Consider the following 20,191-nt stretch of genomic DNA (forward strand, 5'->3'; position numbering starts at 1 on the left):
AATATGACCCTATATGTTGCGGATTACCAATACGTTAGAAACAATTGCACACCCCTATCAGGAACACTTGGAGCGAGGACATCTGAACACTTGGAGCGAAGACAAGACATGGAATCCAGGACATGGAAGAAAGGTGTCCTAAGGGGGACTAGTACCAGAAGACTAGCTCCTTGCAAAGGCAAGTTGGAACTGACAGCAGTAGCCTTTTGTAGGCAGAAGGGACTATGCCCGGGAAAGAGCTCACAGGAGGACCCCACCTCCATTTTCCCTATAAGAAGGGAAGAGAGCCGTGGGCCTGCCCCCTAGGAGGAGCAGGAAGAGGAAGTCTGCAGGACCCTGTACAGCGGTCCTGCAGCAGCAGTGTGAGGAGGAACCGGAACAGGCCTCAACCAGGCCCGACAAAGGAGCGACGACATCCGAGCCACGAAGGTGGAAGTCCAGGGCGGCACCTGCCATGGAGGAGGATGGGGGCAAGAGCCCCTCCCCCCAGAGGGAGCAGAGAACGTCGGCGGTCTCCTGCCACAATGGGGAAGCCCAGCACGGCTCCTGAGGTTCCGGCATGATGGTGGTCGGGCAGCTGGAGCATACGGCATTGGGGGAGCAACCAGGCAAGGCCCTGACTTCTGCGGCCTCTGGGCCATCCAGGTAAGCGCCTCCCATGGCACCAGTTGTATGATAAAGTTTTGTTAAATCTGCCATTCTGAAGTAACAGCTCATCGTCCTCTCCTCTAGTTTCAAGGTCACAAACAGAATCAGAGGAATGCAGGATTCAAAACAGGCTTTAGAGCAAAACATGCTTTAAAGTTCAGTTTTTGTGACATAATAATAATTATATTATTTTATCTAACTAACAATTGTATCTGCAATGGCATTACACAAGAGATGTGAACAAATGTGTCATCACAGCTGAGTACCTTATTTGCATCTGCCCTGCAATTATAGTGCAGCATGGACTACGGTTACATATAGCAACTGCCTGAATACTCATCCATTCAGATGAAGAACAAATCCCCCGTTTCACAGGAGCTGGAAAATAGCAAATCTTTTTCTTAAAGTCTTCAAATATCTTCTGTTCACTCTACAGTCAACTTGTGCTTACTCAAGGCAAAGATAGGCTGGACTGGAGCCAGAGCAGAAAGCCTGTTAAAAAGGAAATGGATCCACAACCCACGTTTGTGATAGTGAGTAACTCTGTGGAGATGTTCACTCCAGCTGTTATTGAAAACAAAGGCCCCGCACCTATCTGTATCCCATTTGGTAATACAGCCAAGACTTACTACAGTGGTGGTGACCTGATCTTGGGCGGGATAATTCAGATGTCTAATTTTGCCATGATACCTTTGCAATCTTTTAGAACATCCCCTGCTCCTCATTCATGTGCTGGGTAAGTAGTTTTCTATTTTTGTCTCATTGGGTAGCATTTTATTTTTAATCTGAATAAAATGTAGGTTGTTTCTCATCTTAATGTGATCTGAAAGGGTGAGTGACTGCAATATCTAAGGTGCACAATGTTTGCTTTATTAGAAGGTATTTCATAGGATTCATGTGACCACATCATTCTCTCCCTCACATGTGGCATTTACCCTATAACACACCCAGAAGTGATAGTCTGCAGGACCAGCATTTAAGATTTTCTCCATTCATTGCTTTGGTTCTGCCTTTGTCTTAGTGATTACCCAAGATAGCAAGTGTTGCAGGAGAATTATCAGGAGCCTGCTTAGATGCAAAGATCTTAGGCACTTTTGTTCCCATGGACCTAATTTTCAGAAGTTAGCTGTGTTATGGGTTTTTTGGTAAGAAATCATCCATGGACTTTCCCCTGTAAAATCTTTGTGTAGAAGAAATACAATCTGTGTGCATTGTTTCCCTGCCCTGCTCTCTTCTCGACCCTCTGAATGTCTCCTCTTAATTAAGGTTAAATTGTGCTTCATGTGACAGAAGGAGCATTCCTCTCTATGCATTAAGAAGGACGGTTTTAGACAAGGGCTATTTACCTGGCTGGGTACTTTCAAAAATCCCTCCAAAATGTGTGCCAACATGTTTCCTGGTGAATTTACCTTGCTTCTGTTACAGCGCTCAGGTGAACCATAGAGGGGGAGAAATGTAAAATTATTCAATGTGAGTCAAGCTAGATCAGCAGTCAGTCCTGCGCTGTGTCACTTCCTGAGCTTCAATAACTAACAGAGACCGGGATCTATATGTGCACACAACGTAATACAAAATATTGATTCCCGCACATCACACTGCTCTGTGAACAGGAGGAACAGACCTCAGAACAGATTTTTAAACTCAAGGGATTTTATCCCATAGAGTCCTGTATGATTATTTAAACATTGGTCCACATAATCTCCATCCTCCCTATTATATTTGTTTTTAATTTAATTTATTTCAAATTTAAATTGTATTCTATTTTTATCCCAATTTTTTATTATTTTACATCTAAAATTAAAAATGAAAATGAAGCATATCTAAAACATTATCTAACCTTCATAAATGATGTCATAATTTACTTTTCTTTATCCCGCAGCCTCTTGTTCAGAAAACAGCCATATAATTTGTACTTAGCTTTTAATGTTGTTCCTTTCTTGTGAAATCAAACCACTTGGTTGTAATATTCTATTTCATACCCTAGTTTCAATTCAATAGAGTGGTTTCAGCCTAATAAGTTAATTCTGAACATTAGAAAGACCAAACTGGATAAAACTTCTGCTGACTTGCATTATATACAATTGGATAACCAGGTTTGTTCTATTTCAAATAAAATTGTAATCTGGATTTGATTTTGGATTTTGATGTCACATTACATTCCCAGTTAAATGCAATGCAGAAATCCTCATTTTCTTAACTTTTAAAATGCCAAATATGTCATTATGAAGGAGGATTCTCACACTATAGTTCATGCAGTGGTTTTGAACCAATTGGACTACTGCAATTCACTTCATGTTGGCCTAACAAAAGGATAGTTGCATGCTTTATAGAAAATGCAAAATGATGTAGCCGTATTAATTATTGGTTGTGAGTGCGGAGGGCTTAACTCCCCTTCATTGTTAGAGCCACATTTTCTCCCAGAAAGTTTTAAAATACATTTTAAAACATAAAGAAAATGTACCTGGAGGAGATGTTGAAGGAATATATTCCCCCTCTGGCCTTTATGTCCTGCAGATAAGTCATAGCTAGCGGTCCTCTCCACAAGAAAATGCCGATTGCAAACAACTCACACCCGAGCGTCCTCATTGGCAGGACTCAGTCTGGAACAAGCCCCAGTTAGGAATGAAGACAGAGCCATTCCAATTTAGTGTTAGACCTCATTATCATTATAGTATTGAGCTACTTTTGAAATCAAGTCTAGATGTCATCAGGGGAGGTTTTGACAATACTAACTACATGCTTGTATTATCTACCTTATAAATGGCCTGTGACCGACGGCCCGCAAATGCGCAGTAGAGCTGCGCTCTACTGCGCATGTGCGGGCAAGGACGTCGGTCAGAAAAAAAAATGGCGGTGGGGCCGCAGGAGCGGGAGGAGAAGTAGCGGCACCGCGCGCGCGCGGTGCCACTACTTCTCCTCCCCAGATCTGCCGGCAGATCTCGGGGGGGGGGCGCGGGAGTGACACCCCCCCCCCCCCGAGATCTGCCGGCAGATCTGGGGAGGAGAAGTAGCGGCACCGCGCGCGCGCGGTGCCGCTACTTCTCCTCCCGCTCCTGCCGGCAGATCTCGGGGGGGGGGGGCGCAGGAGTGACACCCCCCCCCGAGATCTGCCGGCAGGAGCGGGAGGAGTTAATGGAGCCGGGTGAGGGTTGCGGGAAGTCGCGCTTACGGCGCTGGGAGGAAATGGAGGTGGGTGTGGGCTGCGAGGAGTTGCGAGTACGGCGTCGGAAGGAAATGGAGGCGGGTGAAGGGAGGGACTGACTGAGTGAGTGGGAGGGAGAGGGGGGACTGAGTGAGTGGGAGGGAGAGAGAGGGGGGACTGAGTGGGAGGGAGTGAGGGAGAGGAGGGAGGGAGGGAGGGACTGAGTGAGAGGAGAGGGAGGGTGGAGAGGAGTGGGTGGGGGAGGGGGGTGGTGAAGAGTGAGGGGAGAGAGAATGAGGGGGAGGTGAGAGACAGAGGGATGTAGCCCGTTTTAACGGGCTTAACGGCTTGTTATATATATTTTATAGAGCAGTGGTGTTCGATACCTTGGACATGTAGCTATAATATGGGTTATCTTTCCCTAAGTGCAAGTTGATGCAAATCATGTATTTATTTATTTATTTATTTATTTATTGTATTAATATAATAACATTTAGATCCCTCCTATAGTGAAGCATTAAATATCATTTGCCATTTGCATGCCCACTCTCCCAGTTTTGCAAGGTCATGTCACAATTTCTCACAATCCTCTTATGTACATTTAATTTCAAGCTTATGCTTCCAATGCTGCCTCTGTCAGAGCAGTGCTGGAGGTCCCTGGAGTGGGCAGAGGTATCCTGGGGGGATGGGAAGGGTCAGGGGAAAGCAGGAAGGGGGAGGGGGCTGTGCAATTTGTCATCTTTATGGGAGGTTAGGTGGATGGGACTGAAGGGAGAGGGATCAGCCGATCCTACAGTTTATCAAAAAGAGGAACACAGGGTCTGGGTAAAATACCGGGGATTGCTAAAAGGAATAAAATGAGATTGGAGGTAAAGATAGCATGGCCCAACGGGGCCTTTGTATAATTTTTGGGGGGCAGGGAGGGGATTAGCCTGCTTGCCCTATTATTTCTCTTTATTGCATTGGTTACTAACAGTGCTACTTAGCCGGATATATTTTAAAGCTATCTGGTTAAGAAATATATTATCCTGCCACACAAAGCTGGATAACTAAAAAACCTACTGTGCTATATTCACATGTACCCGGCTATAGGGATGTGCAGCCCGAAAGTTTATGTTCATAAGTCCATAAGTCGAATGGGGGGCTCATTTGCGGTCAATATGGACATATGGAGAATTCCATAAGTTGAGTCTATGTCCATATGTGCAAATAAAAATTTAAATAAAAATTTAAACCCCTCACCCTCCTTAATCCCCCCCAAAACTTACCAAAATTCCCTGGTGGTCCAGCGGGGAGTCAGGAAGCCATTCCTCCCAGTGGTTTTGCGAGGAGCACGTGACGTCCGCATTACGTGGATGACGCGGCCGTCACGTGGTCCACCGGGGTTCCGCTCCCGGAGCCCTCGTTTTGAACAAACTGAACTTTTGGCCAGCTTGGGGGGGTCAGGAGGCCCCCCCAAGCTGGCCAAAAGTGCCTTTTGGGCCCAACGAGGGGTCCCGGAGCGGACCCGAGGGGAATCACGTGACGTCCGCGTCACTCCGTCGTGACGCCGACGTCACGTGGTCCATCGTGGTTCTGCTCCCGGACCCCTCGTTGGGCCCAAAAGGAACTTTTGGCCAGCTTGGGGGGGGGGGCCTCCTGACCCCCCCAAGCTGGCCAAAAGTGCCTTTTGGGCCCAACGAGGGGTCCGGGAGCGGACCCGAGGGGAATCACGTGACGTCGGCGTCACTCCGTCGTGACGCCGACGTCACGTGGTCCATCGCGGTTCTGCTCCCGGACCCCTCGTTGGGCCCAAAAGGAACTTTTGGCCAGCTTGGGGGGGTCAGGAGGCCCCCCCAAGCTGGCCAAAAGTTCAGTTTGTTCAAAACGAGGGCTCCGGGAGCGAAATCCCGGTGGACCACGTGACGGCCACGTCACGTCGATGACGCGGCCGTCACGTGGTCCACCGGGATTTCGCTCCCGGAGCCCTCGTTTTGAACAAACTGAACTTTTGGCCAGCTTGGGGGGGCCTCCTGACCCCCCCAAGCTGGCCAAAAGTTCCTTTTGGGCCCAACGAGAGGTCCGGGAGCGGAACCGCGATGGACCACGTGACGGCGTCACGACGGAGTGACGCCGATGTCACGTGATTCCCCTCGGGTCCGCTCCCGGGACCCTCACGGAACTTTTGGCCAGCTTGGGGAGTTTTGGTAAGTCTTGGGGGGGGATTAAGGAGGGTGAGGGGTTTAAATTTTTATTTAGATCAACAATCACGATTTCCAACGTATTCAACATAGCTATGTTGAATAAGTTGGAAATCCGATCGTTTACGCCTCATCATTTTTTTAAGTTAAAAAAGAAAAATAAGTTGCGTTTTCCATTTAAGTTCAAAACGAATGCACACCCCTACCCGGCTATATCTTTTGTTATCCTGCTACATGTAGACAGATAAGTATGAACTAGTTTATAGAGTGAGACGTTCAGCTCGCAGAATATAAAGGACAAGTAATATGGCTAACTTTAGTTGGATAACTTGTCCACTAGATGACCTACTGAATATGATGCCCCACCGAATGCAGAGAAAAAAGCTTCTGCATATGGGCCCAACACGGACAAATCAATTGCACATTGATATTCATAAAGAAGGCAGCATTAAGACTTTTAGAAAACATCTATAACCCTCTTATTTTGAGAAACCTCTAATGTGTAACCACATTTCATAGTTGAATTTCTTGTTCTATGCATGACAGTTGTTGATTTTAATTATATAATTGTATTAACTTTGTTTTTTTTATTGGTTTTTGCTATTGTACTTATTCAATTATATACATTTTTAACTGTAAGCTAATTTGACTCGAAGATAAAGTGGCACAGAAATCTTAGAAATAAATAAATAAGATGCTGACAGCAAATATTTTAAGAACAAATTAAAGACCTGTTTAAACAGCTTTTTTAAAACACATTCTTAATGTTTCTCAAGTGATGATTTAATCATTTTTCTGATTTTATTTGTATTGTCTGTCTGACTAATGAGTACTGATGTAGATCTGTGATCTACTTTGAACAGTGATGCTGAATATCGTGGGATTAAAAAGTTTTAAATTAATAATTAAATAATACGGTTCTGACCCCAATCTTCAACAAAGTTTGATGTCAAATGTCCTGCATGTTGCTTATTTGATTTGCTATGCTTAACATTTTGGACACTTTGGATTAGCAATCTAAAAAGACAAACCGAGTTGGATAGGATTGGATTGGATTGGGATGTCAATAAAAGTACAATAATTGATTTTAAGTCCATTAGGACTAGCAAGCAGGGGGTAACCTGCAGGTCAAGATAGAATCCATGTGTGCTTGAGGGTTTCAGTAATTGAATAAAAAGGGGAGATGCAGGTTGGGATTGAGATGAATGAGCAAATATGGAGACTGGGGGAAAGGCATCACAATTCATAGGAAGTACAATGATAGGGTTGAGGAACACTTGTAGACTTTGTTGGTGGGTTTCTATAGTGGCATAGGAGAAGGTGCTGTAGCTCAGTATTATGGTGCAGTTGCATAGATATCTTTAGCTTATGCTTTTTCTCAATTTCAGTATATGTGAATCATTAAATTATTGAATATCTATTAAAGATATGTTTACTTACTCTCAGATGGAGTCTACGTTATTTTCGGCATCTCTTCGCCTTTTATTTTGCCATTCAGGAGATTAACCAAAATTTGGAGATATTACCCAACATCACCCTGGGCTTCCATATTTCTGACTCTTGCAATGATGCAGGTTTTTCACTATGTGGTACTCTGATGATCTTATCAGGAATAATGAATCCTGTTCCTGGCTTTAGCTGTCACCAGCAAGGCCAGTTGGCTGGTTTAATTGGAAGCTTCTCTTCAGTAACATCACATGCAATTGCCAGAGTTACAGGGATCTATAGGTACCCACAGGTAAATCAAGAACTTGTCTCTCAGTATAATTGCTTGGGTCTTCTGCATCCTTAACTGCTTTGTCTTGGCCTTGTTTTCACAGCCTGTTTTAATGCAGGTGATTTCTGGGTATGATAGCTTGCTAAACTTGTACAACTAATGCAATAATTTGCCACCTAGACTTAGAACTATTATTAATCATGGTAGAGCCTTCACAGGAAATTTATTTTGGTGAAAACCAAAGAAAAGCATGCTTAAGATTACACAAAATATGTCAGTAGAATTGGGGCTTGACTTGGTTGAACTATTTCATATGAACACAGCAAGATTAGACTTTGTCAGTCAAAATAGAGATGTAACAACTTATTAAAGAAATGTTTCCCTCACAGACAAATAATGGGTGAAACGTCTTAGAAAATCAGGCCCTAACCCCTAGGTTTATCAAAATCCTATAATATCACATGCATAACACCCATGGTAAGAAAAATGGGCATGTTTAGAATTAGCACACACATTGGTAGAGTTTTTGCACCCCACAATACTTCTATTTCTTAGGAGAGAGAGCGAGAGAGAGTATTTATAAGGTCCTCATAGTAGTCAACTATTTAAATCTTTATTGGAGGGCCATCTAAAAGCTCGAAGTGAGGTGTCAGAGGTGGTTTACGGTTTAGGGTCCAGTTTTACAATCAGAGTGAGACATACGATCCACTCAGTACACCTCGGTGAAGAGAGAAAAGTCTTACAAAGATAAGATTTTTACTATGATATCTCGGCCTAGCTTGATGATACCCTGTTATAGAGTCCATCAAGCTAGGGTGAGAAAACATTGTAGAAATCTCATCTTTGTGAGACTTTACTCACCCAAATGATGTCAAATCATCACTGTGGTGTACTGTGATGTTTGTACTTCTCACTTTTCATGTAAAACTGGCCCCTAAACCCAAAACCACCACCGACACCTCACCTTGAGCTATTAGCTGGACCTCCTTTAGTCATATAAATAGTTGAATACTGTGAAGGCCTCCCCAAAGCTCTCTCTCTCTCTCACTCACTCTCTCTCTATCTCTCCCACTCTTCTCCTAGTCCTCCTCCCCTCCCCCTCCACCCCAAGCCCAGAAAGGGCCAGAATGCAATTGGCAAAATGTATTGTGATATGGGTGAAATGTCTTAGAAAATCAGGCCCTAACCCCTAGGTTTATCAAAAAATCCTATAATATCACATGCATAACACCCATAGTGTTATGCATGTGATATGCACCATGGGTGTCTCTGTTAGTGAGACATTACTTCTCTCACTAACAGACAACATACTAAGAGGTTTTGATAACAGTAAACATTATATCCTCGACTTATCTGCAGCCTTTGATACAGTAAACCACAAAATACTACTAAAAAGGCGAAGAAATTGGATTATGTGACAAAGCAATAAACTGGTTCAGATCCTACCTAAACAACAGGTTCTTTCAAGTCCAGATAAAAAACACATTATCAGAAAAATTTAAACTTGAAACAGGAGTACCTCAGGGTTCAGCGCTGTCTGCTACCCTCTTTAACATATATATGCTATCCTTATGTCATCTGCTGGCAGGCCTAGGGATAATACATTACATTTACGCAGATGACATTCAATTAATTCTACCAATAGACGACACAATTGAAAAAACATTAAATCTAGCTAACATGTACCTAGATATAATTAAACAACTACTAAACCAGATGGAACTGGTTATCAACATTGACAAAACTGAATTCCTTCACCTTGAGAGAAAACATACTAAAATCATTCAAACACCAATAACCCTAAGAAATAACCAAAAAATTGAGCTAGCCGAAAAAGTAAGGAATCTGGGAGTAATAATGGACCCAGAAATCAACCTGAAGCAACACATATCTATAAAAGTAAGAGAAGGCTACCCAAAACCTATGGTTCTCAGAAGATTGAAACCATTACTCACGCCTGCCCACTTCAGAACAGTATTGCAAACACTTATCTTTTCTAGCACTGACTATTGCAACGCACTCTTACTAGGACTCCCAAGCACATCGATAAGACCACTCCAGATACTTCAAAATACTGCAGCCAGAATACTAATGGGAAAAAGAGGAGGGACCATATAACCGAAACTCTAGCAGACTTACATTGGTTACCCATCGAATACAGGATAAAATACAAAGCCTTATGCACCATACACAAACTAATATATATGATAAAGAAGCAGACTGGCTAAACACAGCCTTACGAGTACACGTTCCACAAAGAAACCTCCGCTCAGCAAACAAAGCACTACTAACAATCCCTTCAGTAAAGTCAGAAAATTAACCCAAGTGAGAGAAAGGGCTTTATCATTGGCTGGGCCCATACTATGGAACACGATGCCACCCGAACTCAGATTACAGAATAATCTCAAAACTTGTAAGAAAAATCTAAAAACATGGCTCTTTAAAAAAGCCTTCACTAAAGAGTGTGGAGGGTAGAGAATGAAAGTACAAGGTAATGCAGATGAGAATGAATTTAATCAATCCTACTTTTAAGAAGTAATATTTCAAAGCGATAGTAACTCAATAATATACCTGGACTTGACCAACATTACTCAAATAATGATTTTATTTATGAAATTGTAACCGAACTTTATTGGTACCAGTTAGAATGTAAGATATCCTACATTTACTTACCTTAGTCTATGTGCCTATTTGTAAACCGTTGCGATGGTATATAACTTAGCGACGGTATAGAAAAGTTTTTAAATAAATAAATAAATAAATAAATATTGTCCCCATCCTAATCCCACCCCTTCCAAAAATATGCATTCGTGCCATGCGATAATACTATTATCACATGCATTATGGTGTTAACACCATAATGCATTTTGATGAATACCCCTATTAGTTTCTTACAATGAAGGTCATTTTTCAAAATGCAATGGGCCATTATCACATGTGTAAGGTGTACCGACGGTCGGCCCCTGTGACATAGTGAGGGCAAAGGCGATCGGCGCCATTTTGATTACTGGCATCGGACGGCCGGCGTGCAGGAGGTCGCTCCCGGACCCCTGCTGGACTTTTGGCAGGTCTTGTGGCAAGGATGCCCCCCAAGCTGGCCAAAAGTCCCTCGGGGTCTCGGAGCGACCTCCTGCACTCCGGCCGTCCGATGCCACTATTCAAAATGGCGCCGATAGCCTTTGCCCATACTATGTCACAGGGGCTACTGGTGCAATTGGTCAGCCCCTGTCACATGGTAGGAGCACAAGATGGCGCCAATGGCCATGTGACAGGGGCTGACCAATGGCACCGGTAGCCCCTGTGACAAAGGCTATCGGCGTCATGAGGAAACCAGCACCGAGGGTGTGAGTGCAGGGGTTGGTTCCCGGACCCCCCGCTGGACCACCAGGGAGTTTTGGTAAGTCTTTGGGGGATCAGGAGGGTGGGGGGTTGTAGTTAATTTGAATTTTAGCAGGCACATGAATAGAAATCGCTGTATTAATGCATCGGGGCACCATACGGCCAAATGCAACGTATCTGCTCCCCGACGAATCCGAATCACGAATGCAACGTATGGTGTCCCTCTGCACATCCCTAATACATAGAGATGTGCACCGATTTTTTTGTATTATTTTCGTTTTGGGTCATTATCTGTCAAATTTAGCACGCAAGGGGGTTCACATTAGTGCAACTTGCATGCGCCGGCACCCGCGGCCTTCTCCTGTTCCCCCCCAGGCCACTCCAATTTCAGAGCTGCCTGGGAGGGAACTTCCCATCCCCTACACTAATCTCCCTTCCCTTTCTCCTAATCTAACCCAATCCCCAGCCCTAACCTAGACCCCCAAATTTTTGTCGTATCTGTTGCGCTTGCCTCGGGGCAGGCGCAGGTTGTGCGCCGGCAGCCTGATGGCACACGATCCTCCAACACAGTGTTATGATTCAAAGAATCGGTGAACACTTGGGCCGCAACGATATGTATGAAAGGCTTTCCACATTTCATCGTTGGCGGGAGATGGACCTCAGTGACAGCAACCAGGTGACAAGTTGTGCCAGCAGAAGCAGCGGCTAGGCTGATAGTATACAGAAAAATTCAAGACAGTCCAGAGTTGAGGGCAGGCAGTTGGCAAAGCAAAGTCTTGGTCCGAAGCAGGGTCGAATGCAGGCGGCAAACAAGACAGGGTCCATATCCAAAGCAGAGTCAAAAACGAGCAAGGTCCAAATCCAAAGCAAGGTCAGAGTCAGGCGGCAGGCAAGGCAAAGTTCAAATCCGAAGCAAAGTCAAAGGCAGGCAGCAGGCAAGGCAATGTCCAAATCCGAAGCAGGCGGCAGGCAAGACAAAGTCCAAATCTGAAGCAAGGTCAAAGCAAGACAAGCAAGGCAATAGACACACCAAGCTGGACATATGGCAAGGCATTGTGGAACCCTCAGAAGCCTCCTTTAATAGTCCTGGAAAGGAAGTGGTTCCTGGGAGCCTAGAATGACTTCCTGCCGCGGCTCCTTTAACTGGAGGGAGGAGCCAAGTGCCTGCATCTGACTGGGACTGAGGCCGTCCCTACAGGAGCAATGCTGCCGGTTCCCTGCCATTTCTGCCGCCAATGATGGAAGCGCGGGGAGCACTGAGGAGAACTGCATCTGCTGCTGCTGGTGGCAGTTCGGGGAACCCATGGAGACTTGAAGCAGCCGCGATGCAGGGGCCGGGTTGCTGGCTCCCTGCCGTGGCTGTCACTGCCGGTAAGTGCGGCCATCCATGGGGGTCGGTCACCGCCAATCGCAACAGTACCCTCTCCTTTAAGACCTCCTCCTGGAGGCCTAGGCTTTCCTTGATGAGTGGTATGAAAATCCGCCTTCCCACGAATTTTCCTCCAGTCTGTACCCCTCCCAGGCTATGAGATACTCCCAATGCCTCTTACGACGGCGAACATTCAGTATCTCTCTTACTTGGTGTGTCTCTTCCTCCTCAGTGGAGATTTCCTGGGGAGCAGGCGGCTTACATGTAGACCATGATTGGATAACTGGTTTCAAAAGGGAAACATGGAAAATGTTATGGATCTTAAATGATGGAGGAAGACACAGTTGATAGGTGACAGGAGTGACCTGTCTCAGATTTGGAAAAGGACACATGTAGCGAGGGGCTAGCCTCGTGGCAGGCCGCCTTAATCGTAAATTGCGGGTGCTAAGCCAAACATTTTCTACAACCTTAAGTTGAGGTGCTGGCCACTAATATTTATCTGTAGTATTCTTTGTTCGTTGGGCAGCCTTGCAAATCATGGTTTCAATAAGAACATAAGAACAAAATCAAAAACATAAAAAATAAGGATCAGCGAGCTTGACGGGGGTTTAGACGTTGGGCTTGGCGAAGATGTTCTAAATTCTTTTTTTTTTTTCTGTTTATTAATTTAATCAAGAATTACAAAGAATAAACTCTGCACAGAAACCAAGAAACAAAACTTTTTCATTGCTTTTTCACAGTACAACTGTTTAAGAAAAGGAAATAATATTTTCTAACTTGACCCCAAATAACAATATGGGGGGCTTATGCCATAAATATGAGATTATTATCACAGGAAACAAATTATCAAAGAATAAGCTTAACGTTTTACGGCTATTCCTTTCCTTTAGGACTCACTTGTAGTGTTATCCTGGACTATTGGATTAGGTAATACTTTTTACTTATTATCCAACAATGCCTTCAATTGCTCAGGAACAAAAAAAACGTAGGTAACATTATCCATTTTCAAAATACAATGGTGTTATAATTAGTGAGACACTGTAGAAGCTGACCATGCTCACGGGGGGAAGTCCCGTGAGGGGCCAGAGGTCAGGCTCAGCGTAGGACTCACAAACACAGATATTGATCTTTTATTAGACAATGTGATTAAGCCACCAGAGGTGGCAGTAGTGAGCAGTAGACGTAGCCCAGCTGGGCTAGTGTTCCTCAGGTGCTGGAACAGCGACTCCTCCAGTAGCAGTGCTGTAGTGGAAAGAACTGAGAATAATGAGTACAGTGGAATATGCACAAAGCCCCAGTGTGGAGAACCCCAGGATAGGGAGAGCAGGCCCTCGAGGAGTGAGAACCTGAGAGCTGAGAGGCTTGAAGGTAATGTACTCAAACAGCGGTTCCACGTAGGAGATGGCACTAGGACTGGAACGGAGGCAGGCCCTCGAGGAGTGAGTCCCTGGGTCCAGGGAAAAGCTCTGAGGTGAAGATGGTAGTACTCACTGGTGTTGAAGATAGTGAATCCTTCCAGGCAGAAGAGAAGGTAGGACCGAGTCTGGGAACATGGACCCTCGAGGAGCGAGTACCGGTTTCCTGATAGCGACCTGAAAAGCAATTGAGGCCCCCGAGGAGAGGGTACCCCGTTAATGTTAAGAGCCCAATGGAATTGGAGAGGAAGAGTAGCTGGGTACAGAGAGCGAATCCCACCCATAAGATTACCCCTTGCTAACTCAAAGGCTAGCAAACATTGTAGGCTTTAAATATCTGGGCAGCATGACGTCATCACAGGAGGATGCCCCTGAGGTTCGCGCCATGTAGGAAATAAGAGTGAGGTCCGCACAGCACGCGCGTCCTAAGGTACCAGCAGAGCATGGCAGGAGGCAGCACCCAAGCCGATCCGGGAATGCCGGAGAGGACGGCAGGCAGACGCCGTGGCAGCCAGGCATCCATCCATAGCGAGAGGAGGTGCAAAGAAAGAAAGGTAGGTGGAGTGAAGCCATCGGGAAGGGACGGTTGCAACCAACGGCACAGATATCTAAGCATGAATATAGCTCCAATGGAGCAGGCTTCCTGCTTCATGGCAAAGAACCCTCTCCTTTTATCTTGGGTAGCTTTGACTAGGTCAGGGAACACCTGGACTACCTTACCTATAAACCCTACTCTCATATTTAAAAAGTAATTTCTCATTACTAAACTGAGGTCTTGTGTATATATGAAGGACACTAATAGAGTTGACCTCTCTATTATCTCAAAGGTATAATGAGGTCAAATTTGCCATATCAGTCATGGGTGCCATATCTTCTTCCATGGACCTTGCATGTGGTAGGAAAAACACCTTGTTTAAGGGAGGGATATTTTCTAGTGTGATCTTTAATACCTCAGTCAAGTATTTCCTTAATGTTATCCTTGGTTGCTCTCCAAGAACCTTAGAGAAATTAATAAACCTAAGGTTCAGGTGTCTGATCTTATTTTCCATTTGTTCCATTTACCTATTCAGGATAACATGATCCTGCACCAATGCCACCTGAGTATCTTTAAACTTCTTAGTTTGATCCTCTAACTGCTGGATCCTCTGTTGTTGGTTCGAATATTTTGTGTTAAAGTCCTGGGTCACGTTTTCCAAATTTAAAATAAACATTTTTGTTGTTGTTGTTTAGTTCGGAGTTAACAGTCTGCTTGGGATTAGCAATCTGTTGTTATTTAGCAGAGTTGTGGGTGGATCCTTGGACCGGTGGCAGATGACCACACCTCCGGGGGAAGATCCCGAGAGGGACCACTGGTCAGGCTCAGGGTTAGGAGACAGACACACACTAGTTCTTTTATTAGACAGTATACTGAACCACCAGAGGTGGCAGTAGTGAGCTGGACTACCCGGCTGGGCTGTAGTCCCTCAGATACTGGAACAGCGATCCCTGGAGGCTAAGCTGTAGAGACACTTAAATATAGTGAGTAGGCAGGGTATGCAGAGTTCATGTACTGAACCAGATGGTAACACTCACACAATGTCTCATAGAAGCCCAGGAGCTGGAATGTATAGGCCCTCAAGGAGCGAGTACCTGGTTCCAGGGAAAGCTCAGAGAGAGCGATGGTAACTGATGTAGTTGGCAGTGATGACTTCCAGGCAGAAGAGAGTACTGAGTAAGTCTTGGAACGAGGGCCCTCGAGGAGCGAGTACCGGTTTCAGACTGTCACCTGAAAAACAAAGGAGAGCGCGAGTCCCCCGAGGAGCGGGTACCTCTATTAAGTCCAAGGAGGCAGAGTAGCTTAGGCAGAGTAGCCCTTGCTAACTTGATGTGTTAGCAAATTCTAAAACCTTATATATCCATCGCGGGTGACGTCATCTTCGGGGGACACCCCCAAGGTTCGCGCCATCGCTGGTACTTCAGTCGGGGCCATGCTGCATGTGCACCCCTAGGCCTCCAGGAAACAGTTTGCAGCATCCAGCCGGTCCGGGGACGCCGGAGGACTTCGGCAGAAGAACTCCGCGGCAGCCAATCTTCCCGCTGATGAAGAGGGAGGCACCAAAGAAGTAAGAAGGGCGGAGAGAGGGTGTTGGGAACCGATGGACACAATAGTTGTTGGGAGTATTTTTGTAGTGCTAACCCCAACTTTGCCATCAGCCCCCATAGGGAATCCATTGTCACTACCAGGGGTTTAGGAAACATGGCATTCACTGCTTCAGACTCATCAACTTCACCAGTTAAGGCTTTCAATGAAAACACAGTTTCAGGAATCAAACTTGCTGCTTGCAGATCTGCCATTATTTCTCCTTCCAGGCCTTGTACATTACTCCCACTTCCCACGGTGGCTCCCACAGTTGCATAAGCTTGTCCCGTCAGGGCCATTTCTGCACTCACTGGGCTTGAGAAGTCCTGGGGGATTGGCATTGGAGGTGTCTGAGAGTCTGGAGGGCTTAAGATGGTTTCTCCAGGGTTGATTGCCACTCCTCCCACCGTCACCTCCGTGGAGCATTGCACCCCCTGTTTTGAGTAGCCTGCAAACATCTCTATAATGGTCTGCTGTCCTGAAGGAAGGGAAGGGGCTCTGGGGTACACCCTAACCCTTCCCTTTTGTTCTGGGGCCATTATTCCAAGAAATCAATTGAAATTGGGCAGCATCCTGAGCCATGCTGCTATAGCACCACCATCTTGGCTCCGCCCCCACAGCAACCAGATGTTCTAAATTCTTATGGTTGGTATAGACCGTAATGGTATATTGAGCTCCTTCCAACCATTTTCGCCAAGCCTCAAAGGCCAATTTTATGGCCAGGAGCTCCTTATCTTTGATACCATATCCTTTTTCAGCAGCGGAGAATTTGCAAGAAAAATAGGAACAAGGGTGGAAAACACCTTTAGTAGAAATTTGACCCAAGACAGCCTCAACAGCAGTTGAGGAGGCATTCACTTCTAAAACAAAAGGACATGCAGGATCTTGGTGGTAGAGGCAGGTTTCAGAAAGGAAGGCCTTTTTAAGCCTGGGAAAAGCATCCATTGCCTCCACAGACCACTCTCTGGTATTGGCTCCTTTATGAGTCAAAGCAGTCAATGGAGCAACTAATTGGAAGTAATGAGTGATGAAGTGCCTATAAAAATTGGCAAAACCCAAGAATCATTGTAGGAGCACAGACCGGAGGGCTGGGGCCAGTCCTGAATGCAGGCCACTTTATATGGATCCATTTGGAACCTGGTATTGGAAATAATGTATCCCAAAAAAGGCAAGGACTTGGCTTCAAAAATGCATTTTTCCAACTTTACATTAAGCTTGTGAGCTCGCAAGCATTGCAATACTTGTTGGACATCATAGCGGAGAGATTGAAGATCTCGGGAGAAAATCAGTAAGTCATCTAGATAGACAACTACTTTAGTATACAATAGATCCCAAAAAATGTCATTAATCATAGACTGGAAGACTGCAGGTGCGCTGCACAGTCCGAAAGGCATTACTAAATATTTGAAATGTCCATCCCGAGTATTAAAAGTGTTGCATCCGTTGGTCGCAGTTGGCTGCGATCGCTCTGCCATACCTCTTTTTCTCCCCTTTCTCTCTCTCTGGGCAAGATGGCTGCCTCCGGTGCCAAGTGTAGAGGGTCTCGGTGTTTCCAGACCAGCATGGGCATCCCCATCCACCATGCTTACTCCCGTGGTTTCCTCGGGCACGAGCGGGCACATCTCCTATGCTCAAATACATGTCATGGTGGGAAACTCGGGGGAAGCCCCACCGCATGACGTCAGTACTTCCGGGTATATCTAGCCTCCGTTTTCACTTCCACCTTGAGTTAGAAAGGACTTCGGTTTAAGCTACTCTGACCACTCTAAGCTGCTCGCTTAGAGTGGTCTTGCTCCAGTAGAAGCTCAAGATACCCACTCCTCAGAGGTCTCTCGTTTCCAACTCCCTACGGGGTCCTCTCTAACTAGACAACCACTCTTCGGGGGTCTTTCTCTCTTTTCTACATTTCATGATATTGAATCATCGGGTACTCGCTCCTTGAAGGCCTGCCCCCCCATTATATCCTGCATCATGGACCTTCGGTCCCAACCTTAAACCATCAGGAAGATGCCATTATTCCTGTGAGTACCTCTACGATCCAGTGCTCCAGCTCCACCCACCAGCTGCGACGTCACCCACACTGTGGGGTCTTGCCATCGTGAAACATCTGGGTGAGACTTCACATCTGAGCCTGTTGAACGTACTGGCACTTCTGGGATCAGTGCCTTACCTTCCTGCTTTACCATCTATCTACAAGCAGACAATAAAGCCTCTATCCCAGGGATGGGCAATTCCGGTCCTCGAGGGCTGCAAACCAGTCGGGTTTTCAGGATATCCTTAATGAATATGCATGAGAGAGATCTGCATACACACTGCCTCAGTTGTATGCAAATCTATGTCATGCATATTCATTAGGGGTATCCTGAAAACCCAACTGGTTTTCAGCCCTTGAGGACCGGAATTGCCCACCCCTGCTCTATCCATACTGTGTCTGCTAACTGTGCTCAGCCTATCGCTGTGGTTCCCCACGGGGCCCCTCCCCATGGGTGGAGTCATCTCCATTGCGACCAAGGGTCCACAATGCCTCAAACACAACAGATTGCTAACTCCATGGACTCGGCTCAACTTGCAGCCCTGTAGGCCATCCCCAGCCTAGCCCAGTGGATCACAGAACAAAAAAAGCCTTTGGAGAACCTAGCTTCTGCCTTCAATCAGCTACACACTCAACCGAACTCTTCAGCTCCTTTTGTAAAGGAATTGCTGTCACCAGTGGTAACCCTTAAGAGCACTGTACTTTATCCACACCTACCCACTTTACGGGTGAAGCGAAGATGTGCAGAGGGTTTGTTAATCAATGCAGCATGCATTTTTCATTACAACCTACCCTCTTTCCCACTGAAGCTTCAAAGACCACCTACATCATGTCGTTCCTAGAAGGAAGAGCCCTGGCCTGGGCTTCACCATTATGGGAATGTGTAGATCCCATCCTGAATGACCTACCAGGATTTCTAAAATGTTTTAAGTTTGTGTTTGATGACCCGGCTTACCAGACCATCACTGGATCCACCTTGCTCAACCTTCAACAAGGTAACAAGCCAGTTACAGACTTGCTATTGAATTAGACTCTAGCATCCAAACTACATTGGGACACTGGATGCCTACTGCCATATTCATGGGGGGGGGGGGGGTCTCAACTCCCGCGTAAAGGACGAATTAGTGGCTCGTGACTTGCCTGATACCCAGGAGTCCCTGATGGAACTAGCAGAGAGAATTGACTGCCGTATCCACGATCGTACTCAGGAGGCTAAGAGTCCACGAAAGTCCACAGTGGGGGCTAACCATCCTAAACCTATGCCTACTGCTTCTAGCTTACTGTCTGTACTCCTAGAGGAGGAAGAACCTATGTAATTAGGCCAAAGCCATTTGACTTCTAAGGAGAGACGTTATCGCAAGTGCATGGGGTTATGCATGTACTGTGGCCAATCGGGACACACAGTCCAAACCTGTACCATTTGTCCGGGAAACTGACGGTCCTGGGATCTGCGGGAGGACTTCTTCTGGGCCTTACCTCTTCTACTTCTCCATTATCATTACCTGTATTTCTGCTCTGCAGAGGTCTTGAATTTCAGACTCTCACCTTCATTGACTCCGGTGACAGAGGTAATTTTATTCTGAAGCGCTTGGTTGAACATCGACGGATTCTTCTGCTATTATTATCCATCCATGGAGAACCACTTCCTGGAGAAGTTTCACTGACCACCCAGGCTGTTGGCCTGCGCACTGGAGGTCTACACTCTGAATCAATTTCTTTTCTAGTGTTAGAAAAGCCATGCATCCGGTGGTATTGAGGCTGCCATGGCTTCAAGACCATATGCCACAATTTAATTGGGCTACCTTGGAACTGTCCCGGTAGGAACCAGACTGTCATGGTCAGTGTCTTGCTGAAGTTTCACCGCTCATTTGCATGCCCACTACTCCATCATTACCTGGCTTACCTCCACAATATGCTTCCTTCTAGGATATTTTCTCAAAGCAGGCAGCTGATGTTCTTATGTGCCATAAATCTGAAGCCAAATTCAGAACCTCCCAAAGGAAGAGTCTACCCTCTTTCCGTAGCTGAGATGAAAGCCATGTCTACCTACCTACAGGAAAATCTGCAAAAATGATTTATCAGACCTTCCATATTACCTGCCGGTGCAGGCTTCTTTTTTTGTGGGGAAAAAGGATGGCACCTTACGCTCCTGCATCGACTAAAGGGGTATGAACGAGATTACCATCAAGGACAGGTACCCCTTGCCCTTTATATCTGAACTGTTTGATAG

General features: G+C 45.7%; 1 protein-coding gene across 1 annotated transcript in view; it reads left to right on the forward strand.

The window, feature by feature from the left end:
- Positions 1-562: 562 nt before the first annotated feature.
- The window catches only part of LOC115077781 (vomeronasal type-2 receptor 26-like), a 117,686-nt gene continuing 98,057 nt past the window's right edge, over positions 563-20,191 (forward strand). Inside the window, exons 1-2 of the mRNA XM_029580066.1 lie at positions 563-645; positions 7,417-7,708. Of these exons, the coding sequence (XP_029435926.1) occupies positions 563-645; positions 7,417-7,708 (375 nt within the window). The remainder of the gene's footprint in view (positions 646-7,416; positions 7,709-20,191) is intronic.

Source organism: Rhinatrema bivittatum, chromosome 16 (assembly GCF_901001135.1).
Source record: "Rhinatrema bivittatum chromosome 16, aRhiBiv1.1, whole genome shotgun sequence".
NCBI lineage: Eukaryota > Metazoa > Chordata > Amphibia > Gymnophiona > Rhinatrematidae > Rhinatrema > Rhinatrema bivittatum.